The sequence below is a fragment of the Conger conger genome, chromosome 17 (assembly GCF_963514075.1).
Source record: "Conger conger chromosome 17, fConCon1.1, whole genome shotgun sequence".
Taxonomy (NCBI): Eukaryota; Metazoa; Chordata; class Actinopteri; order Anguilliformes; family Congridae; genus Conger; species Conger conger.
In genome coordinates this window covers 14,927,564-14,955,496 of record NC_083776.1, presented here as the reverse complement: position 1 = coordinate 14,955,496, position 27,933 = coordinate 14,927,564, and the positions used below count along the sequence as shown (strand labels likewise).

Below are 27,933 nucleotides of genomic sequence, written 5' to 3'. Positions count from 1 at the left end.
GCATGCACGCACACAAAGACAGACCCAGGGTGATTTCGATTGGGCCGTTCAAATTAGCTCATAAATCATTCAGTTACCCCGTTTAAACCCCTGCTCCACCCGCGGAACGCGGAGGCAGACATTTTGAACCTTCACTCCCCTCCCCGCAGGACATCACGGTGGTCAAGTCCATGAAGAGCCCTCCCGCGGCGGTGAAGATCGTGATGGAGGCCATCTGCATCCTGAAGGGCATCAAGCCCGACCGCGTGCCCGACCCCTCGGGCTCCGGCAAGAAGGTGGAGGACTACTGGGGCCCCGCCAAGAAGCTGCTGGGGGACATGCGCTTCCTGCAGAGCCTGCACGACTACGACAAGGACAACATCCCGCCCAGCTACATGTCCGTCATCCGCAACAAGTACATCACCAACCCGGACTTCGTCCCCGAGAAGATCCGCACGGCCTCCACTGCCGCGGAGGGCCTCTGCAAATGGGTGCGCGCCATGGACTCCTACGACAAGTAAGGGCCCCCCCCCTGTACCCCCCTCCGCGTCATCGGACCGTACCCCACGTCTCTGGCTCCCAAGTCCCGTAGTGTACATACCCTGGAACCCTGCTGACCCTACCGCTCAAGCTATGTTTTGAAACAGCTGGTAGCTGGTCGACTACTCAGACAAGCTACCAGCATTAGCTGGTTGACTGGCTCAAACCCAGCTAGACCAGCTTTATGACCAGCTCATACACAGCTGGAGCAATTTATGACCAGAAATTGAGCTGGTCAAGCTGCCATAGTTGGATTTTACTGCAGTGTATATTATCTCTTTTCAATGGAGGCTATGGGAGGCTGAAAGAATTCCTTGATTCCTTTGTTCGTCCAGAACCTGCTTTTGTTTTGCAGTTGATATAAAGATTTTCCATTATGAACTGGTTCTTTTGTAGTGTCTGAGACTGTAAATAGGCTTATTATCTGTAATCTTTAAAAGTGTTTGTGACCGACTTGCGGTCACATATGGGTGTGTGTATATCCATAAATGTATTGAATCGGAAGACTGTCAAACATTGAATCTCATGAATACAAAATTGTATTTTTCTTGCTACAGCTTTATCTGACTCAAATGTGGCAGCTCTGCTTTTGTGCACATCCTGTAAAATAATTTCAGGTAATCTGAGGAAAAAAGCATTTGGAAGTTGAAGTTACAATTAAAATGATTTAAAGTCAAGAGCCTCAAGACAGTTATAATCGGAATTCAATGGCGATCCCTGCTTCTAAAGTGGGGGCTTTTTATATCTGAAAAACAGGTTCAGTAACAATAACAGTTTAAGTAAAAATCTCCGTCTGTGTTAAGCTCACCAGCTACCAGTGATTTCTTTTCTTTTTTTTAATGCTGGCTGCCAAAGAGAGAGGCAGTAGGTATATTTAAGTCTCAGTTACGAGACAGTGGGAATCTTACCGAAGGTCTTTCAGAGTCAGGGTGCAGAGGCTCCTCTAACCACACAGTACATGTCCAGTGAACTGGAACAAGAACAAGGAACGAAGTCAAGACATTTCTTGCAAGCGTCTCTGCTAAGACGCACTCCACCAAACTCCCTGAGAGCAGCAGTGAATAAATTGTTAAGCGCTCTTCCCAACTCGACAGTACCGACCGATCTCATAACGAGAGCCGCGCCGTCACCAATGAAAATGCAATTAAAACCGCGGGGCGTACCGTTATACACAAAGCATCCCAGCCCCCGGCATGCGGCAATTAAAAACCGGCCCTCCCGGAAAGCGCCAAAGCGGGCAAGGCCGGAATGCATCATTTATAAGAAGCGCATGAATTATTTTGAGCAAATTCACTGTATTGAAAGGGTGCAATGAGGTTGTGCTTTTCTAAGGTCAATACCGCACACGTCCGGTCTTAAAATGTTTTTGGGAAGCCACGGGGGACAGATGTGTACTTACTTTTTCCACATTTCTAAAACAGGAAAGTAGTAACATTTCATTTCGATGTACCGCGTGGCATTTTTAAACACGAGAGCTTGAGGTCTGACACAATGTGTCTGTTCCGTCTCGGATAATCACTTCAGGTTCGCTCCTGATTGGCAGGCAATTAAGTCGACGCACTGGTGATTGGTTAAAACGTAAAGTGGAAAAGAAGCGGGCCGGCGAAAGACGTGTTTCGGGTTTTGGAGAACCGCGGGCGTCTGCCCTCTCCCGCATCAGCAGTGGGGTTCACGCATGAAAGCGGAGCGGTTGCAAATAGATTGACGTTCCAAATTATCGGGCATGTTTGGCTTCACTTTGGTTGTCACATTTATGGGGGGAAAAAAAGTACTTAAAATGTAAACTACCAGGTTGCTTACGATGCAAAATAGTTTCCAAAAGACCAACACCAAATCCTCCTGTAGTGTGAAGTAATAAGAACAGTGCAAATTTTAAGATTAAACAAAGTACAAAGTAAAATCTCGTCTGAATTGAAAAAAGGGATTTTTACTGCATAGGGGTTTTAATCCTATCCCTCTCTCCTTCCAGCGTAGCCAAGGTGGTGGCCCCTAAGAAGGAGAAACTAGCCCAGGCAGAGGGGGAGCTGAGCGTGGCCATGGAGAGCCTTCAGAAGAAGCAGGCTGCCCTCAAGGAGGTCCAGGACAAGCTGGCCAAGCTGGAGGAGACCCTGGAGGCCAACAAGAACAAGAAGGCCGACCTCGAGAACCAGGTCAGGGGACTGGAAGACCATTAATTCCGGGTGTGCTGGGAAATGCAGTTAGCATCTCATTTTGCAGGATCAGAACTCAAAATGGTCTTTAGATGGCAGCAAGGTATTTATGGCTTCAGTCGATGGTTGGAGCGAGCAAAACGCGAACACGACTAGCGATTCCACAGGGGGAGGAAGGAGCTTTTTCAGCTCCGCCAATGTTGAGGAAAGGCGGTTATTTGCCATCTTTTTAACTTCAGAGTAAGCGGAAAATAGCTCTTGTGGTTCTTTTTGTATCTCTTTGTTTTCATCTGCTATCAGGAGGCTTTGAAATTGCAGAAATGTTGTGCTTTTTTGTTTTTGTTTTTCTTCCCATTTTTTATGCCGCTAATCCGCCGGGACGACTGTCAGTTGGTATCTGCCAGTTTGCCATCTCAACCAATGGGGGCGTCGTCCTTTTTTCGTGGCCTATTTTGTTGCCTTTCATGTTCCCGTTTTTTTTTCCCTATCGCTGATGTTTGGACTTGGAGTTGTCGGTTTCAGTTTGCTTACCCGGGCTGATGGTTTTGAAGGGAGGGAAATTGTTTTATGGTGTTTTCTCTTGCGTATCGCATGAGTGCAGAGGAGCCTGCTAAACTTCCCCACAGTTAACCTTGAAATGTTCTCGGCAGTGCGGTTTTTTTCAGTCCCTTGTCTTTTTAATGAGCCACAGGTCATTAAAAAGTTTATGCAGTTATGAGTTCTGAATATGAGCGCTCCTAAACACTCCCATCAGCTCATTTAAAAAAAAAAAAAACTTGTTAAAACTTTGAAGGCTTATGGAATCGAAAATGGCTGAGGAATGGTGTCTTCCTCATTAAAAGGTGCCACTGCTTCGAGATTCATCCGTGAAGAAGGTAACTAGCTAATTGTGATACAGTCGGACCAAGTCGGTTCTCCCGTGAACCTTTTCTTTAGAAAGCTCTAAGATTAGTTGAGAACTTCTTGGTATTTTTTTCCTCCGCAGTGAGGTAATGAAAAGTTTGCACTCAGTCAGGAAGGGTCTAGCACTAGGGTACCCACGTCCATGAGGAAAGGTGCAATTCATGGCAGAAGAGGCCATGGATGTGCCTTTTGCAGTGGATGTAGAGTGTGCAGAGTGAGTAAGCAGAGTGCATTTGTTGTAGTATTTGCAGAGAGTGGTGTAGGCGTGTTCAGAGTGCATATTCCGCACTCACACTGCCCTTTGCTGCCCCCTGCAGGTGGACCTGTGCAGTAAGAAGCTGGAGCGGGCGGAGCAGCTGATCGGGGGGCTAGGGGGAGAGAAGACACGCTGGAGCGAGACGGCGTTGAACCTGGGCGAGCTCTACACCAACCTGACTGGAGACATCCTCATCTCCGCCGCCATCGTGGCCTACCTGGGGGCCTTCACCTCCAGCTACAGACAGGTACAGCGGGGCCTTCACATCCAGCTACAGACAGGTAGAGCGGGGCCTTCACATCCAGCTACAGACAGGTAGAGCGGGGCCTTCACATCCAGCTACAGACAGGTAGAGCGGGGCCTTAACATCCAGCTACAGACAGGTAGAGCGGGGCCTTAACATCCAGCTACAGACAGGTAGAGGAGGGCCTTCACATCCAGCTACAGACAGGTAGAGCAGGGATTCACATCCAGCTACAGACAGGTAGAGAGGGGCCTTCACCTCCAGCTACAGACAGGTAGAGCAGGGTCTTCACATCCAGCTACAGACAGGTAGAGAGGGGCCTTCACCTCCAGCTACAGACATTTAGAGCAGGGTCTTCACATCCAGCTACAGACAGGTAGAGAGGGGCCTTCACCTCCAGCTACAGACAGGTAGAGAGGGGCCTTCACATCCAGCTACAGACAGGTAGAGCAGGGCCTTAACATCCAGCTACAGACAGGTAGAGCAGGGCCTTCACATCCAGCTACAGACAGGTAGAGCAGGGCCTTCACATCCAGCTACAGACAGGTAGAGCAGGGCCTTCACCTCCAGCTACAGACAGGTAGAGCTCTGATCCGACGGAGACGTTTCAACGTTCAACAAACTTGCGTGATGCGCAGAGTGATCCCGAATTGATTCGTCCTTCCCCCTCTGAAGACATCGTTGGTGTACACGAGTTTTGTTTCTCGCACGTATTTCTTACAACAAAGGCATCCTTGTGAAAAATGATTGCTTGCCCAGGGAAACGGTCTGCAAACGTACAGCTCAGAAGCCTGCTGGCTGCTGCCATCCTTGCGAAAGGCCGTGCCTGTTCTGAAAATAATGTTTTCGCCCAGGGAGGGAGATGTTGATATAAACGGTAAGAGGACAGAAACGGAGGCGAATTTGAATGACGCATTTAATAACTTGACACAGGCATTCCTGTCAACTGCCTCGTCCGCAGCGCCTGGAGAATTGTTGTTTTTCCATCTAGATTGTGCTCATAAATATATTATTATAGATTATTGTGCAATTTGTCTCGCTGCACGATAAACTGAATACAATTCCCGTTCTGTGTGATTGTGTTTGACTTCGAAAATATCACGCTCTAATGGACTGTTCAGTGTCATTTCAGAGTTTATTTCCAAGGGTTCTGTCCTCACAGAGCATATTGGTCAATCTTGGCTTTAATGTACTGTCAATTGTTTTTTTTTTTTTTTTCTGTCAGAATAACATAGTAGCATCAGCAGGCCAATTGCAAAATTGCAATATCCGAGGCAGTATTAGCTGGTTATTTGCCGGAACACTGTTTTAGGCAAAGTCTCTTAAAGCTGCAGAGCCCGGAGCGCTCGATGGAAAACCCACCGCCTTTGGCAACCACTGCAGTATTGGCTTTCCGATCACATAACATCGCAGATATTGTCCAGCCATTGCCATGCCTTGTGAAGTGTGCACATTGTTCTAAAATAAGGATACGGAGCTGGGCTTGCAGGTTTGATTCCCAAGTTGGCACAGCTGTTTAGAATGGCTCCTAAAAGACCTCAGTGCAGGTTGTGCAAGTGTTTCCAGGTTTTGCATTTCAAGTGCTGCAGAACTTTTATTCTTCTTCCACCATGCATATTTTCTGAAGGGAATAGACAGTGTTGTATCCTGCTGGGGTTGAATGGACAGGCCACGGCAGACTGACCCAGCACATCTTCCTTTGTGATGAGATAGTGAAGCTTCATAAGGTCCACTGGAGGTGAAGCTGCCAATCGCTGACTGTGTGAACCGAAATATTTTAGCTTTCCACAGCGAAAGGCTTAGTTGGTTCATGTCAGCGTGTCACTGATTACACACAAATAGCGCTGCTCATTTTGTGGTTGGCAGAACTTTGCTCCCAATGGTGGACGGGAATGAAAATGTAAATGAAATGAGCTTCTCTTCAGATGGTAAATGAAGGTAGTAACTGTTTCAGACGCAGACGGAGGAGTGGATCGAGCTGTGTAAGACCCGGCAGATCCCCTGCTCCGCCAACCTGTCCCTCATGGGCTCGCTGGGGGAGCCGGTGAAGATCCGCGCCTGGACCATCGCCGGCCTGCCGTCCGACAGCTTCTCCATCGACAACGGCATCATCATCTCGTGAGTGGCCCCCGCCCGCGCGTCACGTGACACCACCGTCAGCCGGCTCCCGGAACGGGGAACGGGGCGAACGAACGTCCTCGCTGGAAGATTGCACCGATTCCGGTTAAAAACCCACATGCTCGCACGTTAAAGGCCCACACACATCATGTAGTTTTCGATTCGTCTTCCATCCTGATTCAAGTCCAAAAATAGCTTTGGTCAAATTATGGATATAATCAAAGTGCTATTTTTCCGAGCTGTTAGTAAAACAATTTCCCATGCGACAAGACGTACGTGTGTTTTTGCATAATTATCGGATCACGTTGCTAAATGTTAGCACAGAGATCTGACCATGCTCTGCGCCGCTCTGGGGCAGGGTTAGGGACTGTTCTTTGCGAACATTGTGTGGGTGTTTTAGATACTAAAACCAGGAAGAGAAAGCCGAATCGTGCGGGCCTTTAAATTTGACACTGAGTGACGTTATCTGCTCAATGCTTGTTTGGGTATTTACCACAGAGTATCACAAAGGGGTTTTTAAATACCTCAAATTTAATGAAGCTCGTTACATTATCGAAGATGCGTACGGAAAAGACAGTCACACAGTGATAAGTAACACAGTCAAAAGAGAAATTGAGCACCAAATCTTTTTTTAAACCTTCGCCTGGATCCAAGTCCCTTTTGTGATTAATAAGTGGAATTGGTGCCAAAATCCATTTCTGAACGTCCTCCTTTACACAGACATTTCTGTGGTAGCACTAATTATGCCGAGGTTAATCATACAGAAAGAGCCCAGGATTGCGCCATTGGATCCTGACGGCCGGTGGAGATGTTTCTCCCACCCTCCCCAGTGGAACTAATGAGTTCACCTACAAAAAAAAAAAAAAAAATCCAATGTGAAAACTCTGCAAACGGAAGATTACAGCCTCCCTGATTAGCCAGTCTTATCCTGCTGAGACGTGGTCAGCGCTGAACCTGCAGGATTCCGCGGTCTTTAATCCCTGAAATCGCTCAGCATTCCCTCCCCAGTTTTAAATGTGGACATAACACACCGCTCCAGACTGACCCCACAGGGAGCCCTGCCGACAGTGAAAAACAGCAGAGGTATTTAATTAAGTCCCAGTGGCACTGAAACCTCTGGGAATACCCCGCTGCTCTCCAGTGCCAAGCATGGGCCCTGGTGGCATGCCGTAGCTTCTGTTCCAGCGTAGTCCTCAGTTAATTAGGCTTTAGTTCTTTGTTCTAGATGCAGGCGGTCTGGGGGCTAATCTCTTAGGCTAACTACGAAGTTAGATAATGTTACTTCACTTCAAGTTAGCTAGCTGGATGATGTTACTTTGCTGATGATTATATTGAAGTTATGGTTATTCCATCAATTATCATTTGGTAACACATTCATTAAAAACAAGAAAATACCGTCTTACCTATTCATCAGTTGCCAATAATGCGTTGCCTGTCACCGTCTTGATAGACAGCATGATCAAGATCACAGTTGAAGACTCAAATCCACTTCACAATGCACCTCAAGATTTGGCACACGAGAGCCCCAGAATCAGACATGCGTGCTATAGATTAACGTGCGGGTCAGGTGCATGTTGGGTAGCACCGCTCTTGAACGGCGATGGGTCACTATTGTTTAATGGCGCCGGGGATGTCGAAAAGAAGCTGGTTCCAGCCTGGTTGTAAGCTAGCTCCAGCCTGGTTTTAAGCTGGTTCCAGCCTGGTTGTAAACTGGCTCCAGCCTGGTTTTAAGCTGGTTCCAGCCTGGTTGTAAGCTGGCTCCAGCCTGGTTTTAAGCTGGTTCGGAGATGGTCTGTAGAGAAGATGGTTGAGATAGCAACCGTGCTGACAAGGCTTTCTCCAGCCGGTGGACCAGCTTGGTACAGACGGCAGACCAATACTGAATTTCAGATGGTCCCAGCTGGATTAGACACGGACTCCATCTTAGGCTGGCGGCAGGAATTTCCCCCAGGAGGAACCGCAGGAGAGCTGAGGAGAGTCATGTCTCTCGCAGTGTCCGGCACATTATTGAGAGGGTGCAGCAAAACCCTAATTCAGCAGATACCTGAGGAGGCACAGCAGACCCTGAGAATTCACCCTGAGAAATGATGGCACTAATAACAGAGTCAGTGCAATATGGACTCCTGTTCCAGGTTCATTTGTCCATCTTAAGCAGATTAGAAATGCAGACACTGCAGACATTTCTGCTAAATTTCATATTCCTCCGGTTTATGAAGCATGATCAGTTCCTTAATTACCACAACATAACATCCTGAAAAATTATTCATTTGCACGTGTGAGGTAGTTCAGTCAGACAGTTGATTCAAATTATGTGTTCTGTCACATAACAAAAATAGCATTACAATTAAAGGTGTTATATTAATTGCACTAAGGGAGTTATTAGTAATTATGTTAAAGGTGCTACTCCGTTTTTCATAAATTATATTTTCTTGGTCTGTGCATTAAGTTATTATGCATGATCCAGGTTATATGTGTTGCCATACACACATCCAAATGTGTTTATTAAGAGACATTAGTTGCCCAAAGGGGCCTAGAATTAGCCAATTAAGAAATAAGTGAGTTTAATTGAGACAGCTGCTCCAGATTTGTTTGACTTGAGGGCAGGAGCTTCATAAAAATATGTTAAATAAACAACTTGCGTGTCTTTTTATAGCACGCGTACTGTACCCATCTCCAACTGCATAATTGTTTCACAAAGAGCGAAGAGCGACTCAGATGAAGGTCAGTACTTGGTTAACGGCTAATTTAAGCTGAATTAAACGAGAGCTCAGCGGGAGTGAAATCCAGCACTCAGCCCCAGGACAGGAGGAGAGACGACGCCTTCCAGGATAAACCCATTCTCCCCCCCTTTCGTATTTGAGCAGGAACGCGAGGAGGTGGCCTCTCATGATCGACCCCCAGGGCCAGGCCAACAAGTGGGTGAAGAACATGGAGAAGGCCAACAGCCTGCACATCGTCAAGCTGAGCGACGCCGACTTCGTCCGCACGCTGGAGAACTGCATCCAGTTCGGCACTCCCGGTGAGCGCAGTACCGCCCGTGCCCCGAATGGGTCTCCCTCCACCACGCGAACGCCTCCGTCAGGCACACGCGTACACTCTGGTTCCTCTCTGCCCTTAAGGAATGCGGGTTTGCCTCATGTCGTAAAAACTGTTTATAACAACACTTTCAAAGTTTGCCAGGTCATTTGCATAATGCTTTTATGCTAGTTTCTTCTTAATAAGAAACCTAAAGCGCAAATAAAACTTTTATTTACTTAATAAGCTTGTTTGCTGTTGTGCGGTGGAAGGCCACCTTTGTGGATAGGCAAGGGTGCGTTTTCGATGTTTTTTGCTGCTGCATACTACTTCTTGCCTTGTACAGCCACGTGAGTACGAATGCATGCCTTCTTCAGAAATAGCTGTTATTCAGCTCTGCCCAGAGGGCTGCCCACATCTCCACAACTTGTTCATTGTGCCTGTACTGTGCAGGCCAGGCCTACTCTGAACTGGCCCTTTGGGCTGCGAGACAGCGAGACATCCGCTGACTACAAAACCCACCATGCCACCTAGACATCCGCTGACTACAAAACCCACCATGCCACCAAGACATCCGCTGACTACAAAACCCACCATGCCACCTAGACAGCCGCTGACTACAAAACCCACCATGCCACCAAGACATCCACTAACTACAAAACCCACTGCACCACCTAGACATCCGCTGACTACAAAACCCACCATGACACCAAGACATCCGCTCTCTACAAAACCCACCATGCCACCTAGACATCCGCTGACGACAAAACCCACCATGCCACGTAGACATCCGCTGACAACAAAACCCACCGCACCACCTAGACATCCACTGACTACAAAACCCACCATGCCACCTAGACATCTGCTGACTAAAAAACCCACCGCGATATATACGTGAATGCAGTACATTTACCATTCTTCTTAGTCTTCTTTCTCTTATTCTGTCTTTTTTCTACGACTTCTTTACTTCCTTCTTCCTTTTGGATATTTCTTCTTCTGCTACTATTTCTTCCTCTACTTGTAATGTATTGTTGTTCTTCCTGTCATTTTAAAGCATGTGTCATAAGTCCGTATACACAAACACATGGACTGTGATCCAGTATGGCAGTGAAGCGATTGCAGTGACAGAACTGCAGTCAGAAGCCCAGGCCCCTGCTCTCTCTCCCTCATTGGATGTGTGCATGTGGAGATGAGATGAACGGCTTACGTAACCGCTGGTACTAATGCCTATCCCAGACCAGCCAGCTGTAGCTACACCTGAGTCAATGATGAAATAACCTGCCTGCTTACTGTCTCTCAGTGAGTAAAACAGCATCCGTTTGAAGCTGAAGTGGACAGGGGTTAGCGCTCATTCTCTTAAAATGTGCTCATCTGGGAAAGACGGCTAATCTCCGCGAAGAGCACCCACAAGCCTTTCCACCGGCGATTTCAAAACATTTTGAAAATAGTGCAGGAATTGTCCTCAGACATTTCACACAATTCTCACAATTCCATGTTCAAAGGAGCCCACATTCAAAGGAATTTGACAACCGCAGTGCGAAATACAATTGGGAAAAAAAAATAAACCCATTACATTTGATTTGATTTGATCCTTAAAGCCTATCAAAGCCAGCAAAAAAAAGTCAATTTGAATCAAAGCGTACTTTCAAGCGGTCTCACGATAAAAGCCATTTTACGGTGCAGGAGCAGCAGATGTCTACAGTAGCCGCACATTCAACCTTAGAGCAGTCGGTGTAAAATGGAGGGAGAGTGTGAACGGGATTTGAGCGCCCCCTCCTCGCCCCTCATCCCCGCAGTGCTGCTGGAGAACATCGGCGAGGAGCTGGACCCCATCCTGGAGCCTCTGCTGCTGAAGCAGACCTTCAAGCAGGGGGGCAGCATCTGCATCCGCCTGGGCGACTCCACCATCGAGTACGCTCCCGACTTCCGCTTCTACATCACCACCAAGCTGCGCAACCCGCACTACCTGCCCGAGACCTCCGTCAAGGTACGGCCCCGCCCGCTCTCAAAAGGAGAAACTGCTGGGGAAAAAAACAGCTCAAGCTAGGTTTTGAAACTGCTGGAAGGTGGTTGACCAGTTAAGACCAGCTCCAAAGACCAGCTCAAGCTAGGTTTTGAAACTGCTGGAAGCTGGTTGACCAGTTCAGACCAGCTCCAAAGACCAGCTCAAAAAACAGCTCAAGCTAGGTTTTGAAACAGCTAGTAGCTGGTTGACCAGTTCAGACCAGCTCCAAAGACCAGCTCGAAAAACAGCTCAAGGTAGGTTTTGAAACAGCTGGTAGCTGGTTGAACAGTTCAAACCAGCTCCTAGCTTGACATGGTTTGCCCAGCTCAATCTATCTTTTGAAATGACCAGCTTGACCGGCTCAATGTTGAAGTTAGTCAAGCTGGCATAGATGGATTTTACAGCAAGGGTGTCTACTGATTTCACATTGATCTGCAATAAAGTGAAGTACCATTAAGCATGCATGCACTGTTGCCTATGCTGTAAAGCTGCTAATGCTATGAATTACAAAGGTGACACAACCACATTAGCAGCTATTCGTTCCAGCTAAACAGCTGTTTTATTTATATTATATTCCAAATAAGGCTGTCCTCTGAATGCCATGAGCCTATAAATGAAAGGAAATTCCATCAAAAATGGTATAACTGTGTAACATGTAAAGAAAAACACGGTATAAAATGTAACAGACCGGTTGGAGGTTGATATAAAAGTAAGACCGTGCAGATTTTTATTATGTTTGACTAATCTACACGGTTGTTATTTATTAAAAAAGATGAATTGATGTTTTATGCATGCTTTTTGATTGCGTACGCTCCCATGTGTCGTAGCGGCGTACGTTTTCCCGCACACATTCTCTCACCCTCAGACGTGGCCCGCGCGCTTCCCCTTTGTCTGGCCTCACCGGGGGGGGTTCGTACATGTTTACATCCTGAGCCGAGCGGCACATCTGCTTCTGTCAGGAGCGTGCCGTTTTAATGAAGTGGCTTCGGCTTCGTCTTCCGCGTCCCAGAATTCACCCGCGCCATCTGTGGGCTCCTCGAGAGGCGATACGAGCCGTTTGAGAAACCCGGCGAACGCGGGGGAAAACCGCCGGCTACTTGAAATGCAAGACGCGCGTCCTTAAATTATAGGCGGTGTGATTAAACAAAGTGCCCAAAGGTTTAAATATGTAATGCGGGTGAGCTGGCAGGCTACAGTGGCGCATTTCCTGCACACTTCACATTTCTATCAATTATTGCCTTTTATAGTCCCCGGGGAGGCCAGGGGGGATTTGGATCATTTTACCTAAGTACTTACGACTCGTTTTCTCAAAGTTCCCCCGCTCATGAAAAGAGTACATTAAAAGAAGCCGGCAACATCCACACAGCGCAATCTTTCCTTTCAGAAGAGCGATTCACCTCCAGCCAATCAGCCGGGAGACTGGGCATTAGCGCTGGAGAAGAGAGGTTGGGCTGCTCTTAAGTCGACAGCTGCGAAATATATACCGTCTACAGTCTACCGGCGGTTTTACCGTCTGCGGGGCCACCGGGGCTGTCCATAGAAACTGAATTACGACTGCCGCAGTCGTTCATTAGGAGGGAGCAAATTTGCAGCCACTGGCTCCTCACCCCGTTGGATACCCTTAGCGGCGCTAAAGAGGAGCGCCGCGGCTCCTCCGGAGTAGCCCGGGTCTTGGCGTTGTGCTTCCCGGCGGATTCATTAGCCGCTAATTGGGCTGAAGTGCCCCACGGCGCCCCAGGCTGCTGCCGCCCTTTTTTGGATGGGATTTAAATGCAGTGACTGGCATTCCGCCTAGCGTAGCGTTTCCCAGTCCATATTAACCCCAGTGCCAACTCCAGTATGATGCTGTGCTCGTCAGTGTTCAGGTGCAGGGCTCACTATGTCACGGTCTGGCACAGATTGGGACAGCAGTTGGGAGGGAGAGGTGTTCTCGAATGTTTGGTAACCACGTTAAGGGTTTCAACACAGTTCTGAATGCTCCTCACTGACCACTGGGCGTTGAGCGCTGTTCTGGGAGTGGTTTCCCAAAACTGTTTCAAGTCACAGCATTTGGCAAAAACTTTCGGAAGACCTGTCGAATTGTCCACGGTACCATCTTCAGAAAACAACGTTTTCATCCCAGCTCACAGAAAAATGTTCAGTGTTAAATCAGCAATATAATGCTTTACCATGCTGTAATAGCAGACCATGAAAGCGGGTTTTTAACACTGCAATGCCAATGTTGTAATTGCCGGTTTAGACATAGTAGTCATTTATACAAGTTGAGAGTTGTGCCGTTTGGCCCGTTCCTCCAGGTGACCCTGCTGAACTTCATGATCACGCCTGAGGGCATGCAGGACCAGCTGTTGGGCATCGTGGTGGCGCGGGAGAGGCCTGACCTGGAGGAGGAGAAACAGGCCCTCATCCTACAGGGGGCCGAGAACAAGAGGTACCCACCTGCTCTAGGGGCGTTTTTCACATTGAGTAAGCCAGCGCTCTCCAACCCTGGACCTGGAGAGCTACAGGGTCTGCTGGTTTTTGTTGATACTCTGCAGTTAATCAATTAGAGTAGTTGATTGCACAGTTAATTCACCTCAACTAGTTACCTGGGTTTCAGCAGGGTGCTGATTTTAAGGTGAAAACTAAAACCAGCAGACCCTGTAGCTCTCCAGGACTAGAGGTGGAGACCACTGGAGTAAGCTGATGATGGATCTGTCGGTTTCTGTGTAATGTAAATGTTAAATGTTTGGCATTTATATAGCGCCTTTATCCAAAGCGCCTTCTTATTCACCCATTCACATACACATACTCACACACCAACGGTGATTGGCTGCCATGCAAGGCACCAACCAGTGACACCAACCAATAATGTGAACGTGTGGAGATATTGTTGTGCAACATGAATGTGACAACAGGCATCAAGGACGTAGTTCAGGTGCTGTAAGACCTGTTCACCTCTGCAGTGACACTCAGTTACCCTGCTTGTGTACGACTGAGCAAAAGTTTGGCTAAAGTGAGATCTGTGAGGATAATGCAGAATTACAGATGTCTGATAAGTCAGGTTTGGGCTTGAATTTGACGCCGGCTGAGGGGTATGGCACAGAGATAATTTTTTTTCTGAGATATTTTTTTTTCGCCTCTCTGTCCCGTTTCCTTGGTAACCCGCCTCCAGGCAGCTGAAGGAGATCGAGGATAAAATCCTGGAGGTGCTGTCCTCTTCCGAGGGAAACATCCTAGAGGACGAGACGGCCGTGCAGGTGCTGTCCTCCTCCAAGGTCCTGGCCAACGAGATCACGGAGAAGCAGGCCATCGCCGAGGTGACGGAGGTGAAGATCGACGAGACGCGCATGGGCTACACGCCCATCGCCGTGCACTCGGCCATCCTGTTCTTCTCCATCGCCGACCTGGCCAACATCGAGCCCATGTACCAGTACTCCCTCACCTGGTTCATCAACCTCTTCATCGGCTCCATCGACAACTCCGACAAGAGCGACAACCTGGGCGAGAGGTAACCAAGTGCGTCTCCATGCGCAGACCCACGAAGGGGTTCAGCTTTTCAGTTTTGCCCCATACATATTCATACGGCAAGTTCGCCCGAGCATGTAGGAGAAACACGCACTAAATACGTTCGCAATGAGCGCAGACGTTCCTCAGAGTGATTTTTAGAAAGATCTCCTTTGCACACTCCAATTAAAGAGCCATTACGAACAATGCCATTAGTGCCAGTTTAACTTGACTTTGCGTGTAACAACCAATTAACATAATTTCAGGGAAAGGCGTTAAGGCCTCCGTGTGTGAAAACAGACTGGAGTTCTCACCCAGATTTTTCGTCCAGCTGTGCAGTCTCTCACCCAGAGAAATGAGTTTGGGGTGCTTTTCTGTTCCCTGGTGTCTGAGTTTTTGTCCACTACCAGATGTATCACTGAATTATTGGGGGGGGGGGGGCTATCGACAATAAATTGCTTTTTTTATTTGTTTTTAAACTTTGCCACCCACTACAGTGCAGTTACCTGGCCTTGCTTCAGTGCGCATGAATAATGCATGACAGTCGCCGGAGGCCAGTCTGTAAACTAGCATTTGGAAGGAAAAAAACTGAACTTTCATCGCCGCCTGGCTCCAAAACGCAACAAACCGAAAGCGTGTCAGGAACAGCGGAGTCGGCGGACTGGCAGGGTTAAGAGTAGGTGGAACCACACAGGAGAATCGATTACACCTGCCCTCATTGTTTTGCAAAGACGTAATTGAGCTCCGTTTAGGTCCAACGCCTGGTTTTTATCCTTTCCCCGAGTCCCCACACGGAGTCAGTCTGTGAAATCTGCCTTCTCTTGGCAATACCCACTCAATCCGTCTGAAAAAAGAGGTAGTTCCGCCCCGATAATGCCGAGATTGACAAAGAGTGAGCCTGCACATTACTCTGATCCCAAGAGCTGAATTTCTGAAGGAAAATATGAGAAGATGGTACGGGCCAGAGTTGCAACCTTCTGTTGGAGGTTTGGTGGCCCGAGAGTCACATTGTTTCTCGAACTTTCGCAGCGTGTTCGGCGAACCGGTTCTCCACCGCTAATGTCGTATTGATTATTCGTATCTGTGCCCGGCAGAGGGAGCGGTGCTTTATCTAAATAGAAAGAGGCGCCTTTGCTTTTCCTGGCCCTTGTGAGTTCATGACATTGTTGCAGACACACATTTCAACTGTGGGTCACCTTACCTCAGGAGCAGCCCGGGGCACGCTGTGGAACAAGGGGAAGATTTTCACAGCAACAAACCCAAACTTTCTGGGACGCTCTCATCTTTCATGAAGAACCCTGTCTGTCGATTCGGTCTGAATTTCAATGGAACGGAATGGGGTTGCCCCTGAGAGGAACCTGCAGGAACACAAGCAGTCTTTATAAAGCGCAGTAAATACATTTCTCAGAGTAATGACTCAAAATGAATGGAAACTACAGCAAAGCTATCATTTATTTTAATGTGTGTGTACAGTGACAGAGAGGCTGGGGCAGAATTAAATAAGGGGCGAGCACACTCCATCTCACTGAGGCGTTGCCGTCTGGTGTCTGCCTTTCCGCCGGGTAAAAGTTTCTGTCAGTCAGCGACGGCTTAAAATTAATCAACATTTTGTTGATTCGTTTTAAAGCAGAAGGTAATTTCATCACCAGTTTTAATCAGATATCACACTTATGTAGAAGGGTAAAAGAATGTGCATTATGCTTCAGTTGAGAATTCAATTGGCGTTTCAGATGCAGGATTGACATTGCAGTTGGAAATCCCATGACCAGTGCGGTTTTGTTATTGAGAATAAAAGAAGCCAATCAGCACTGAAGAAGTAGGCCAATCACAGACTGTATGCCTCTCTGTGGCAACTTAAGCTCAGTCATCAGCCAAACCTAAATATACCATAACGACTCGGCTCAAAAATATATACACTCAGTGAGCACTTTATCAGCTATTTATTAGACTTTTTATTTTTTTTTGTTATTCGTATTTTGCTGCCATAGCCTATCCACGCATGCGTTGTGTGTTCAGAGATGCTCCTCTGCATACCACTGTTGCAATGTTATTTGTGGTTACCTTCGACCAGTCTGGCCCTTCTCCTCTGACCTGTTTCATTAACAATGTGTTTTGCCCATACAACTGCTGCTCACCGGATGTTTTTAGTTTTTCGCACCATTCTCTGCAAACTAGAGACTGTTTTGTGTGAAAATCACAGGAGATCAGCAGTTTACTCAAATTACCCTGGCACCAACAATCATTCCACGATGAAAGTCACTTCAGTTCAGATTTCTTACCCATGGTGACATTTGGTCTGAACAACAGCTGAACCACGTCTGCATGCTTTTATGCATTTTGTTGCTGCCACATGATTGGCTGATTAAATATGTGCATTTACAAGCTGATGTACAGGTCTACCTAATAAATTGCTCACTTAATGTACAGGGAGTAATGAAAACGTAAATTCCCTAACTCCCTGTGCGCTTCAAATGAGTTTTATGAATTCATTGTAAAAAAATAAAACCAAAAAAAACACTATTATCAATCAAACTGTGGCCATTCTATTTTTATGAAGAAAATGAGAAGCACTCCAAGATAATGGTGTCGCATTGGTCGCAATCAAGTCATCAAGTAACCGCTTGTTAAACTGGCAAATGTTCAACAATGTCAAAGAGTCTTTACAGCCTTGCTTTCAGTGGGCATGATTTGTAAAAATAAAAAGGATGTTTCTCACAAAAGTTACGGTTGTGATCAGCTCTGTTCTTGGGCAGCAGGATAATTATATTGGCATGAAAACTGACTCCTCTGCAGACATACCCAGTTAACATCAAGGTTAAATGCAAATACAATACATGCCATTTAGACTATAGGTAAGGAAAGACTTTCAAGCCTCACAATGGTGTTACCATCTCCTTGGTGGCTTGTGGTGCCAGGTGTAGCGTGTAAGGTGTGTGTATTTGTGTGTAAGGTTTGTGTACACAATGTGTAAGGTGTGTGTATTTGTGTGTAAGGTTGGTGTAAGGGGTGTGTAAGGTGTGTGTATTTGTGTGTAAGGTTTGAGTAAGGGGTGTGTAAGGTGTGTGTATTTGTGTGTAAGGTGCCAGTAAGGTGTGTTTATCTGTGTGTGTGCAGGCTGCAGATCCTGAGGGACCACTTCACCTACTCGCTGTACGTGAACGTGTGCCGCTCGCTCTTCGAGAAGGACAAGCTGCTGTTCTCCTTCTGCCTCAACGTCAACCTGCTGAAGCACGAGCAGCTGGTGCGTGGGCCCAGTCAGAACCGCCGTCTCCAAACCTCCGTCAGAACCGCCGTCCGAACCTCAGTCAGAACCTCCGTCAGAACCGCCGTCAGTATGGTGTCTGGGAGACGCAGTGATGCTGGGAACCAGACCTAACCTTAACCAGTACTAGCCAATAGGAGGTTTAGGAATACGGACCCAGGTTACCACTGAAGGAGGCAGAACCGCTCCCTGCCCAGTGTCTGTGTTCCCATAGCAACCACCACCACCCCCCCCCCCGACCCCGGCTTCGCAGCTTGACTGAACTCATTATGTCAGTCACGGGATTTCACGCCTGACATAAGGGGTTACTCTGCGGTGCACGTCCATTTAGCGCCAAGCTAATGTCGCATAATGCCGTGCACAGGATTGTGGATACAGTCAGGCAGGCCCGAAAGCTTAACGGCCCGGAATTCATCCCGCGCTCTATCTCTCCCCAAACGGCCCCGTTTAAGCCCACACACTTTCGCTCACGGGGGCGTCTCCCCGTCTGGGAGCGCTAACGCGCTAACGCGCTCCTCACAGCCGCGCGGCGGCTCAGGGCGCGCCTTTTCAGTCTGCCTCCCTCATTTTCCGAGGCGTTTTACGCTTCAATTCAATCATTTCTCCGTTTTCGCCTGGTTTCAGGGGAGCTTGAGAATTATTACTATTATTTTCCATTTGGCGTAAGCTTATCCACAGCGCCTGCCAAAGCTACCAGACGCGTACTGTACATCACGCATAACGGTAAAACGAAGGCGTAGTGAGAGAATACTTCCAAAACACAGGAAATATAAAAAAAACAGAAAAGCTAGAAAATTAGTCTATCAGTCACAATAACACGCATAATTCTTGAAAGTATTGTATAGAAATTCTTCCAAATGTCATTGCTTGGAAAGTGGTTAAATCTATAAGAGCAACAAACAACAGCTGGATCAAGAAACATCAGTAACATACACTATCTCACCGCTGACTATCTCGGCATCGGACACATCCTAGTTATGGGAACCTAAACGAGTTTGTAATTAACAATAATTAACAAGGATTGACTTAATGCTTGCTTGAACATTAATGTTTCATGGTGTGTGAATAGGTCGAATATTAGTGCCAGATTTAAAGGTCACAGGTTGCTTACTCCAGGCTCCCTCTCTAATGGCTGGCCCCGCCCCCAGGTGGATGAGAACCAATGGCGTTTCCTGCTCACCGGAGGCGTGGGATTGGACAACCCTTTCTCCAACCCGTGCACCTGGCTGCCCAAGAAGTCATGGGACGAGATCTGCCGCCTGGACGACATGGAGGGCTTCAGGGGCCTGAGGAAGGACCTGGCCCAGCACCGGGAGGACTGGAAGCAGGTGTACGACAGCATGGTGAGCAGGGACTGATACTCACACTCACACACACACTGCTACACTCACACACTCACACACACACTGATACTCACTCACACACACACTCACTCACTCACTCACTCACTCACTCACTCACTCACTCACTCACTCACTCACTCACTCACTCACTCACTCACTCACTCACACACACACTGATACACTCACACACTCACACACACACACACACACTGATACACTCACTCACTCACTCACTCACTCACTCACTCACTCACTCACTCACTCACTCACTCACTCACACACTCACTCACACCATACACTCACTCACTCACTCACTCACACCATACACACCACACACACTCGCACACACACTGATACATACACACTCACACACTCACTGATACACACACACACACACACAGGCTCGCTCACTCACTCACTCACTTACTCACTGATACACACACACACACTCACTCACTCACTCACTCACACCATACACACACCACACACACACCTCACACTCACACTCACACGGTCACTGCATGCTATTCACAGATCAGAGGCCACACAGCATCAGACACTAGCTTGCTCTTTCTCAGTGAGGCCGACTCATATTGATCTCAGATCAGGTGGAGATGTGCATGCCTCCATCAGACACTAGCCGGCTCTTTCTGAGTGAAGCCGACTCATACTGATCTGAGATCAGTTGGAGATGTGTATGCCTCCATCAGACACTAGCTTGCTCTTTCTCAGTGAGGCCGACTCATATTGATCTCAGATCAGGTGGAGATGTGCATGCCTCCATTAGACACTAGCCGGCTCTTTCTCAGTGAGGCCGACTCATACTGACCTGAGATCAGGCGGAGCTGCGCGCAGCTCCATCGGACACGGCTGGCTCTGCGTGAGAAGCTCGGGGGTGACGGGACGCTGTAATCGGCGCGCCTGATGAAGTCGGCGGAGTTAATTACTGCATCCGCCGCTCCTTATCTGTCCACATCGCATCCTGCGCACCTGAGACAGGCGTTTTATCACACACCGTAAAACATGTTAGCGGCCCGACAGATACAGATTGCCTTCTTTATCGCTTAATTACGTTGCTTAATCTCGCAACGGGTCGATAAATCCCGCCGTTCCCCCCGCAAACAAATTTGCTGATGAAGTACCGCCATTATCTGCGAATAACGTGATTAAGTGACGCAGCACCGCTGCCCCTTCAAGGTTTATCTTCTCAAATGAATGTAAATGCGTTCTCCGCGCGTTCATTAACGCCGGCGTGGAACAAAGCCCGACGCGCAAACAACGGCTCTAACCCCTCCCCCCCCGAAGGTGTAAAGAATAAGAAACTGTTCCTCGTCAGTGCTGTACGTTACCAATACTGACGGGCCTTTAGAGAGCATATGATTATGTGTCTGAAAAGTACAGGTGGAGGGGTGTTGTCATGGGTAGAGACCAGCGGTGGAAAGTCCAGGTTCAGAAAGTAAAATTCCTCCCCAGTATTTTGTTCAGATCACCTGGATTTGCCAATTAGCTAAATTCAGCCAAGAGGTAGAACTAGTTTAAAAAAATAAAAAATGCACATTAATCAGTTTCCACATCAATGTAAATGCACCAGAGCTAGCCAATGTCCCTAAGCTGCATGTCTTTGGACTGTGGGAGGAAACCCACGCAGACACACGGAGAACATGCAAACTCCACACTGAAAGGCCCGGGCGGGGCTCAAACCCAGTGTGAGGCAACAGTGCTACCCACTGCACCATTGTGCCCACCTTCATTTAAATCAGATGGGCAACACATGGCAGGACGTTTACTCTGTGAGCCCAGAGGTGCGTTCAAGACCACAAACGTTCATGAACTATGTTTGCACATTCCATTTAGTTCGCCACCAACACATTTTTAATACAAATGGATGCGACTTAGATTTAATAGTGCCATCTAGCTGATTTGTTGCTTATCTGTGATGTATTTATTTTAAGGTAAGAACTAATATTATATTGATTAAAGGGCATTATAACAGCCAAATAATTGTCAACTTTTTTCTCTGCTCTATTCGGCAGCCATTTCTGTTCGCGGTGCACTACCTTTTAAAATTGTTAGCGAACAAAAACAAGTTTGAATATGTTGCCGAACGTTAGCTAACGGTTACGATCTTGAATGCATGTCCTGAAGTGAAGAGTGTGTGTGTGCGTGTGTGTTACAGGAGCCCCACAACGCCACCTTCCCCGCACAGTGGCAGGACAGCCTGGGACAGTTCCAGAGGATGCTGCTGATACGCTGCCTGCGGCCAGACAAGGTGAGTTACCTCTCACACTCCCACACTCTCACACTCTCACACTCTCACACACTCCCACACTCTCACACTCTCACACTCTCACACTCTCACACTCTCACACACTCTCACACTCCCACACTCCCACACTCCCACACTCCCACACTCCCACACTCTCATACTCCCACACTCCCACACTCTCACACTCTCACACTCCCACACTCCCACACTCCCACACTCCCACACTCTCACACTCTCACACACTCTCACACTCTCACACTCCCACACTCTCACACTCTCACACTCTCACACTCCAACACTCCAACACTCTCACACTCTCACACTCTCACACTCTCACACTCTCATACTCCAACACTCCCACACTCTCACACTCTCACACTCTCACACTCCCACACTCCCACACTCCCACACTCCCACACTCCCCGGTCCCAGGACACCTATCTCACAGACACGGCCAGAGTGGCTGAAGGACAGGCCGGCCTGTCTCTCTCTCCAGTCGCCCCGAGCGTTTGTCTCTGTTCATTCTCTTAAAGCAGTCTGAGAGGCAGGACGTCTTCTGTGACTCTCTTCACCTTCTCCTCCTTCCCCTCCCTCTTTAATATTCATCTTCCACAACTCTTCCTCTCCTCTCTGTCCCTCCTTTCCTCCTCTCCCCCTACATTGTGTGTGTGTGTGTGTGCGTATGTGTACACGCTTCATATAGTGCTTTTTTCACTGGCCAATGACTCAAAGAGCTTTCCAGTGATGAGGGGTGCCACCAATGTGTAGCACCCACCTGAGTGATGCAACGGCAGCCATTTTGCACCAGAACACTCACCACACATCAGCTGAGGCGGAGAGGGTAGCAGGTTGAAAGAGCCAGGGTTGGGAATTTAGCCAGGACACTGGGGAACCCCCTACTCTTTGTGAAGAGTGTCATGGGATCTTCAATGACCAGAGAGAGTCAGGGTCTCGGTTTAACGTCTCATGTGAAAGATGCCGTCTCCTGTGTCCCCATCACTGCACTGGGGCATTGGGGTTAATTTGACCAGAGGTCAGATTTTCCCAGGAGTACTCCCATCCAAGTCCTAACCAAGCCCAGTAACCTGCCCACACCGGAGCGGGATGCATGATTGTATGGCTCCACTCCTCCTCCCTCCCTCCCTCCCTCCCTCACGCCTCCTCCTCTCCTCCTCTCCCAGGTTATCCCCATGGTGCAGGAGTTTGTGTCAAACAGCCTGGGGCGGCAGTTCATCGAGACCCCGCCCTTCAACCTGGGCAAGGCCTTCGCGGACAGCCACTGCTGCGCCCCCCTCATCTTCATCCTCTCCCCAGGCTCCGACCCCATGGCCGCGCTGCTCAAATTCGCTGACGACCAGGTACCCAGGGGTCCTCAGCCCCAAACCCACAACGCGGTGCGCCAGTCAGAGTCCTGTGTGACTGTGTGCTCGTTAGGGCCAACTTAAAATGTTCCTTACATACTGTAATGGTAATATTTATTTGCTTCATACATTTTTCAGATGAATTATTAATGGGAATTGATGTACTTAAAGTATATTATCATATGATATTACAGTATTATTAAGGCGGTCTGTAGCGTAGTGGTTAAGGTGCGTCACTGGGACACGCAAGGTTGGTGGTTCGATCCCCGGTGTAGCCACAATAAGATCCACACAGCCATTGGGCCCTTGAGCAAGGCCCTTAACCCTGCATTGCTCCAGGGGAGGATTGTCTCCTGCTTAGTCTAATCAACTGTACGTCGCACTGGATACGAGAGTCTGCCAAATGTCTTTAATGAAATGTATTATATGTTATATTCTTAAATACAGTACATACAGTGGTTGTGCGTGTAAAATAGTGACACACACTCGCACGCTCACTCACCGCGCAGGGCTTCGGAGGGAACAAGCTGACCTCGCTGTCCCTGGGCCAGGGCCAGGGGCCCATCGCCATGAACATGATCCAGACGGGCGTGCGGGACGGCACCTGGGTGGTGCTGCAGAACTGCCACCTGGCCACCTCCTGGATGTCCACGCTGGAGCGAGTGTGCGAGGTCAGCCAGCCGCGTCTGGAGGGGCCGGGGCACCAGATGGTCGCCGGCTCAAATCCCACGGGGGGGGGTGGGGGGGGGGGTCACTGCCGCTTTCTCACCCTTTATTTCACACCTTTACCTTTTTCTCTCTTGAAAAAATGCGGCCCTGCTTTTCTTCGGGGTATCATTAATTTAATTTGAAGTAGTCTGTGCTTGTGGAAGTTGCGTGGAAGTCCGTGAACTCTGCCACTAAGATGGAAGACCCTGTCTGACGCCGTCTGGGTCTTGTGTTTGGTTAAGGAGCCAGTCTTGCGTTTCATAGCAATTAAATGGCGTATTAGGACAGTGCTGTCGAGCGGTGATTAAGTGCACCGCCGCCTCTCGCTCCAGCTGAAATCCAGCTGCAGACGGTAATGACCAGTGGCCATTATTTTGAAGGGAGTCATTACATCACATCATTTGGTTCCTTAACAGGCTGGCAGGGCCCTCGTCTGTGCTGTGGGGAATGTACGGGCTGTGTACGTGCGTTAGCTTCCAGAGTCAGTCCTGCTCACTTGGGATTTGAACCGAAACATCAGCGCTCTGAACACGGCACGGATCTCTGTGCTTCACTGCCTCCGTGTAGGCCTCCCCTTCGCTGAATTCCAGGATCTAAAACACGGCTTGTGACATCGCTCCCGTTTTACACCCAGTGAATATCCCTGAAGCGCGCGTGCCACGGGTTTTTCTCAGAGACCTGAAATCAAGTGCCATTATGTGTCATGTGGCATTTGAAAAATGCCTTTCACGTAACACTTTATATCAATGTCATCCTCTGTAATGAATGTAATTTTCTTATGAATGATTTCCAAAGAGGCCGTGATATATCAGAGGTATTGTGATTTATGAAGGCTTTATGACCATACGCCTCCATTAAAGTGAACATATTGTCTTATGTTAGCTAAATGGGCACAGTGTGCTCTGTAATGCAACAGGAATGTAATGTCCTTCCACTGTAGTGTTCTTCCAATGTCGTGTTCTTCCACTGTTGTGTTCTTCCACTGTAGTATTATTCCACTGTAATGTCCTTCCATTGTTGTGTTCTTCCACTGTAGCGTTCTTCCATTGTTGTGTTCTTCCACTGTAGCGTTCTTCCATTGTTGTGTTCTTCCACTATAGTGTTCTTCCATTGTAATGTTCCCGTTGCTTTATCCAGGAACTGAATCCAGACACCACTCACCCGGACTTCCGGCTCTGGCTGACCAGCTACCCCTCACCCAACTTCCCGGTCGCCGTCCTCCAGAACGGTGTGAAGATGACCAACGAGGCGCCCAAGGGCCTTCGCGCCAACATCGCCCGCTCCTTCCTCATGGACCCCATCTCCGACCCGGAGTTCTTCAACAGCAGCAACAAGCCGGTCCGTCCTCTTCTTTGGTCTGCCCATCTTTCCTTTGGAGAGGATGGCGTGATTAAAACCGCTTCTCAGCAGCTGTTCCAGTTAGGATTGAGCATCTCACTGCATGAAATGAACCGCATGAATAACAGAGAACATTACATTGTGCCTGTGTATATGGCTGTGTGTGTGTGTGTGTGTGTGTATGTGTGTGTATATGTGTATTTGTATGTGTGTACACACAGTACAGAGCTGACGTGTGTGTGTGTGTGTGTGTGTGTGTGTGTGGGTGTGTGTGTGTATATGTGTATTTGTATGTGTGTACACACAGGACAGAGCTGACGTGTGTGTGTGTGTGTGTGTGTGTGTGTGTGGGTGTGTGTGTGTATATGTGTATTTGTATGTGTGTACACACAGTACAGAGCTGACGTGTGTGTGTGTGTGTGTGTGTGTGTCCTGCAGGCGGTGTTTAAGAAGCTGCTGTACGGCCTGGTCTTCTTCCACGCCCTGACTCAGGAGCGGAGGAAGTTTGGCCCCCTGGGCTGGAACATCCCCTACGAGTTCAACGAGACCGACCTGCGCATCTCCGTACAGCAGCTGCTCATGTTCCTCAACCAGTACGAGGTACATTACAGATACACACACACACACACACCTGTGCACATACATGACTTAACACACATTACAGATATATACACACACACACACACACACACACCTGTGCACATACATGACTTAACACACATTACAGATACACACACACACACACACACACATCACCTGTGCACATACATGACTTAACACACATTACAGATACACACACACACCAGCACACATATACACACATACACCTACAGATAAATACATACCCACCTGCACTCACATCCAGACACACAAACACGTACGGATACAAGCATATGCTCACAGACAAACATATTATACATGCAGTACGTATGTCACATGAAAATGTGTCGACAGTATGAAGGAAACACCTCCAGCATATATCAGCCCTCACCCTATATCAGGTAAGAAGGTAAAGCAGGTCAGCGGCGTATATTCGCTGGGCAATACCAGCAGTGTCACACACACGCTGTTCTTATCTCCTGCCCATGCAGTTGATTAGAAACACTTGACATTTAAAGACTGCTCCTCTGTTACCGCCGAGTGGAAAAAGTCAACTGCTATATCTTCCTTTCGGAAAACAATGCATAAATAAAGCCGGCAAGAGCATCGCTGAATGCCTTGACATTTTCCCAATAACAAGAGCAGAGTGCCACAAGTAGCTAAATTTAAATACGAAATGCCACATTTAAATGTTCCTCCGGTCCATATTTCATATGTTTGAGGAACAAAGTAAAGAGAGGGGGAAATGGGGAAGCTTAATTGCATTGAGATTTGGAATGGCTTTATTACCCGCCGAACAAAAACACGACGATTCCCAGGGGACGGGCCATTATTCTGCGAACAGCTTATGTCGAAGCAGGCTTACTGACAAATGAGGCTGCTCTTAGAACACTGATGTGAGATCAGCTGTGTGCTTTATTTCCGTGATATTTACACGACTTCGCACACAATGTGTGTGCCACTTAGACTGTAGGTTTTCTTTCTCGACGCCACTGTGTGCAGGGAGATGTGGCAGGGCCTTCTGTCAGTACAGAGAGGTGACGGTGACTAAAGAGACTGCATAAGACATGCTGATACGATGATATGTTGGGGAAAGAAAAACAGGTTTTATAGGCACTCTGCCCAAGAATTTCAATATATTAAATTCTAGGTGTAAGCTTTCAAAAAGCTGTTTTAAGATAATGATTAAAATGTGAAGATGATGGCAGTGACAATGAGATAACATAACATATAACATATACCACTCGCCCGTATATAAAAATGTACTGTGATGACGATAGTGATGATGATGAAGAGATGGTGACGATGATGATGATGATAATGATGAAGAGATGGTGTGAGGATGATGTGTTTAACATCAGACATAGAAGGCTTGTTGATGATGATTTGATATGTTTAACACTTCCAGGGCGATGCTGATGGTTGATGTTGATTGTTGATTGTTCATGTTGATGTTCATGTTGATGTTCATGTTGATGTTCATGTTGATGTTCATGCTGATGCTGATGTTAATGCGGGGTAATGTGACATTAATGTTGTCCATAGTGATGGTGATTATATGTGATGAAGACGATGGAGATCACACTCAGACTCATTAACCGTGCCTCGCCCCGCCCACAGGAAGTGCCTTTCGCTGCCATCCACTACATGACGGGCGAGTGTAACTACGGCGGCCGTGTGACGGACGACTGGGACCGGCGCACCCTGCGCACCATCCTCTCCCTCTTCTACACCCCCCAAATCATCCAGAACCCCGACTACAAGTTCGACTCCAGCGGCCTGTACTACTCCCCTTCTGAAGGAGAGGTACGGGAGGAACACTCTTCATTCTTTTACAGCCCTGGTCCCGGAGAGCTACAGGGTCTGCCGGTTTTCGTTGTTACCCTGCACTTAATCGATTAACCGTCGTTTAGTCTTCTGCTCTTGCAACTGTGTTTTCTCCATTTTAAGTGTTGATGGAAGAATGTGCTATCGCGCTTCGCTCTCTGTTCTTCCTGTGTGCTCATGTTGGTAGCACCGGCTTCTAATCTTAAGTCAATATTTTGAATCCCAGTCACTTCTCCGGGTCACAACCTGCACCAGTTTTGCGGTCTGCACTCGAGAGGATGTGGCTGGCTGATTGACCAGGCCTCTAGACCAGAGCTTCTCCGGCAAAGAGCGTTTTTAGAGCTTTTTAAAATCTCTTTAAACCAGCTCCACACAGCCCGAGAGAAGCAATCAGGGCCCGACTCGTTTCAAATCAACAACAGTTACTCCTGGTTTTGATCAGTCTGAAAACTAGGGCTATTTCAGCCTGCTTATCACACCCTGCAAAGCCTGAACTGAATCCGGCATAACTGGATTTGCTTGTGGTGCGGGAGAG

General features: G+C 48.0%; 1 protein-coding gene across 1 annotated transcript in view; it reads left to right on the top strand.

Annotated features, from left to right (window-relative positions):
* The window catches only part of dnah7 (dynein, axonemal, heavy chain 7), a 93,875-nt gene that overhangs the window by 53,505 nt on the left and 12,437 nt on the right, over positions 1–27,933 (top strand). The window contains exons 42-57 of the mRNA XM_061226922.1: positions 150–496; positions 2,489–2,669; positions 3,890–4,075; positions 6,027–6,190; positions 9,055–9,209; positions 11,002–11,192; positions 13,505–13,638; positions 14,362–14,697; positions 17,808–17,934; positions 19,104–19,298; positions 21,475–21,567; positions 22,746–22,922; positions 23,435–23,596; positions 24,771–24,971; positions 25,410–25,571; positions 27,192–27,377. Of these exons, the coding sequence (XP_061082906.1) occupies positions 150–496; positions 2,489–2,669; positions 3,890–4,075; positions 6,027–6,190; positions 9,055–9,209; positions 11,002–11,192; positions 13,505–13,638; positions 14,362–14,697; positions 17,808–17,934; positions 19,104–19,298; positions 21,475–21,567; positions 22,746–22,922; positions 23,435–23,596; positions 24,771–24,971; positions 25,410–25,571; positions 27,192–27,377 (2,997 nt within the window). The remainder of the gene's footprint in view (positions 1–149; positions 497–2,488; positions 2,670–3,889; positions 4,076–6,026; positions 6,191–9,054; positions 9,210–11,001; positions 11,193–13,504; positions 13,639–14,361; positions 14,698–17,807; positions 17,935–19,103; positions 19,299–21,474; positions 21,568–22,745; positions 22,923–23,434; positions 23,597–24,770; positions 24,972–25,409; positions 25,572–27,191; positions 27,378–27,933) is intronic.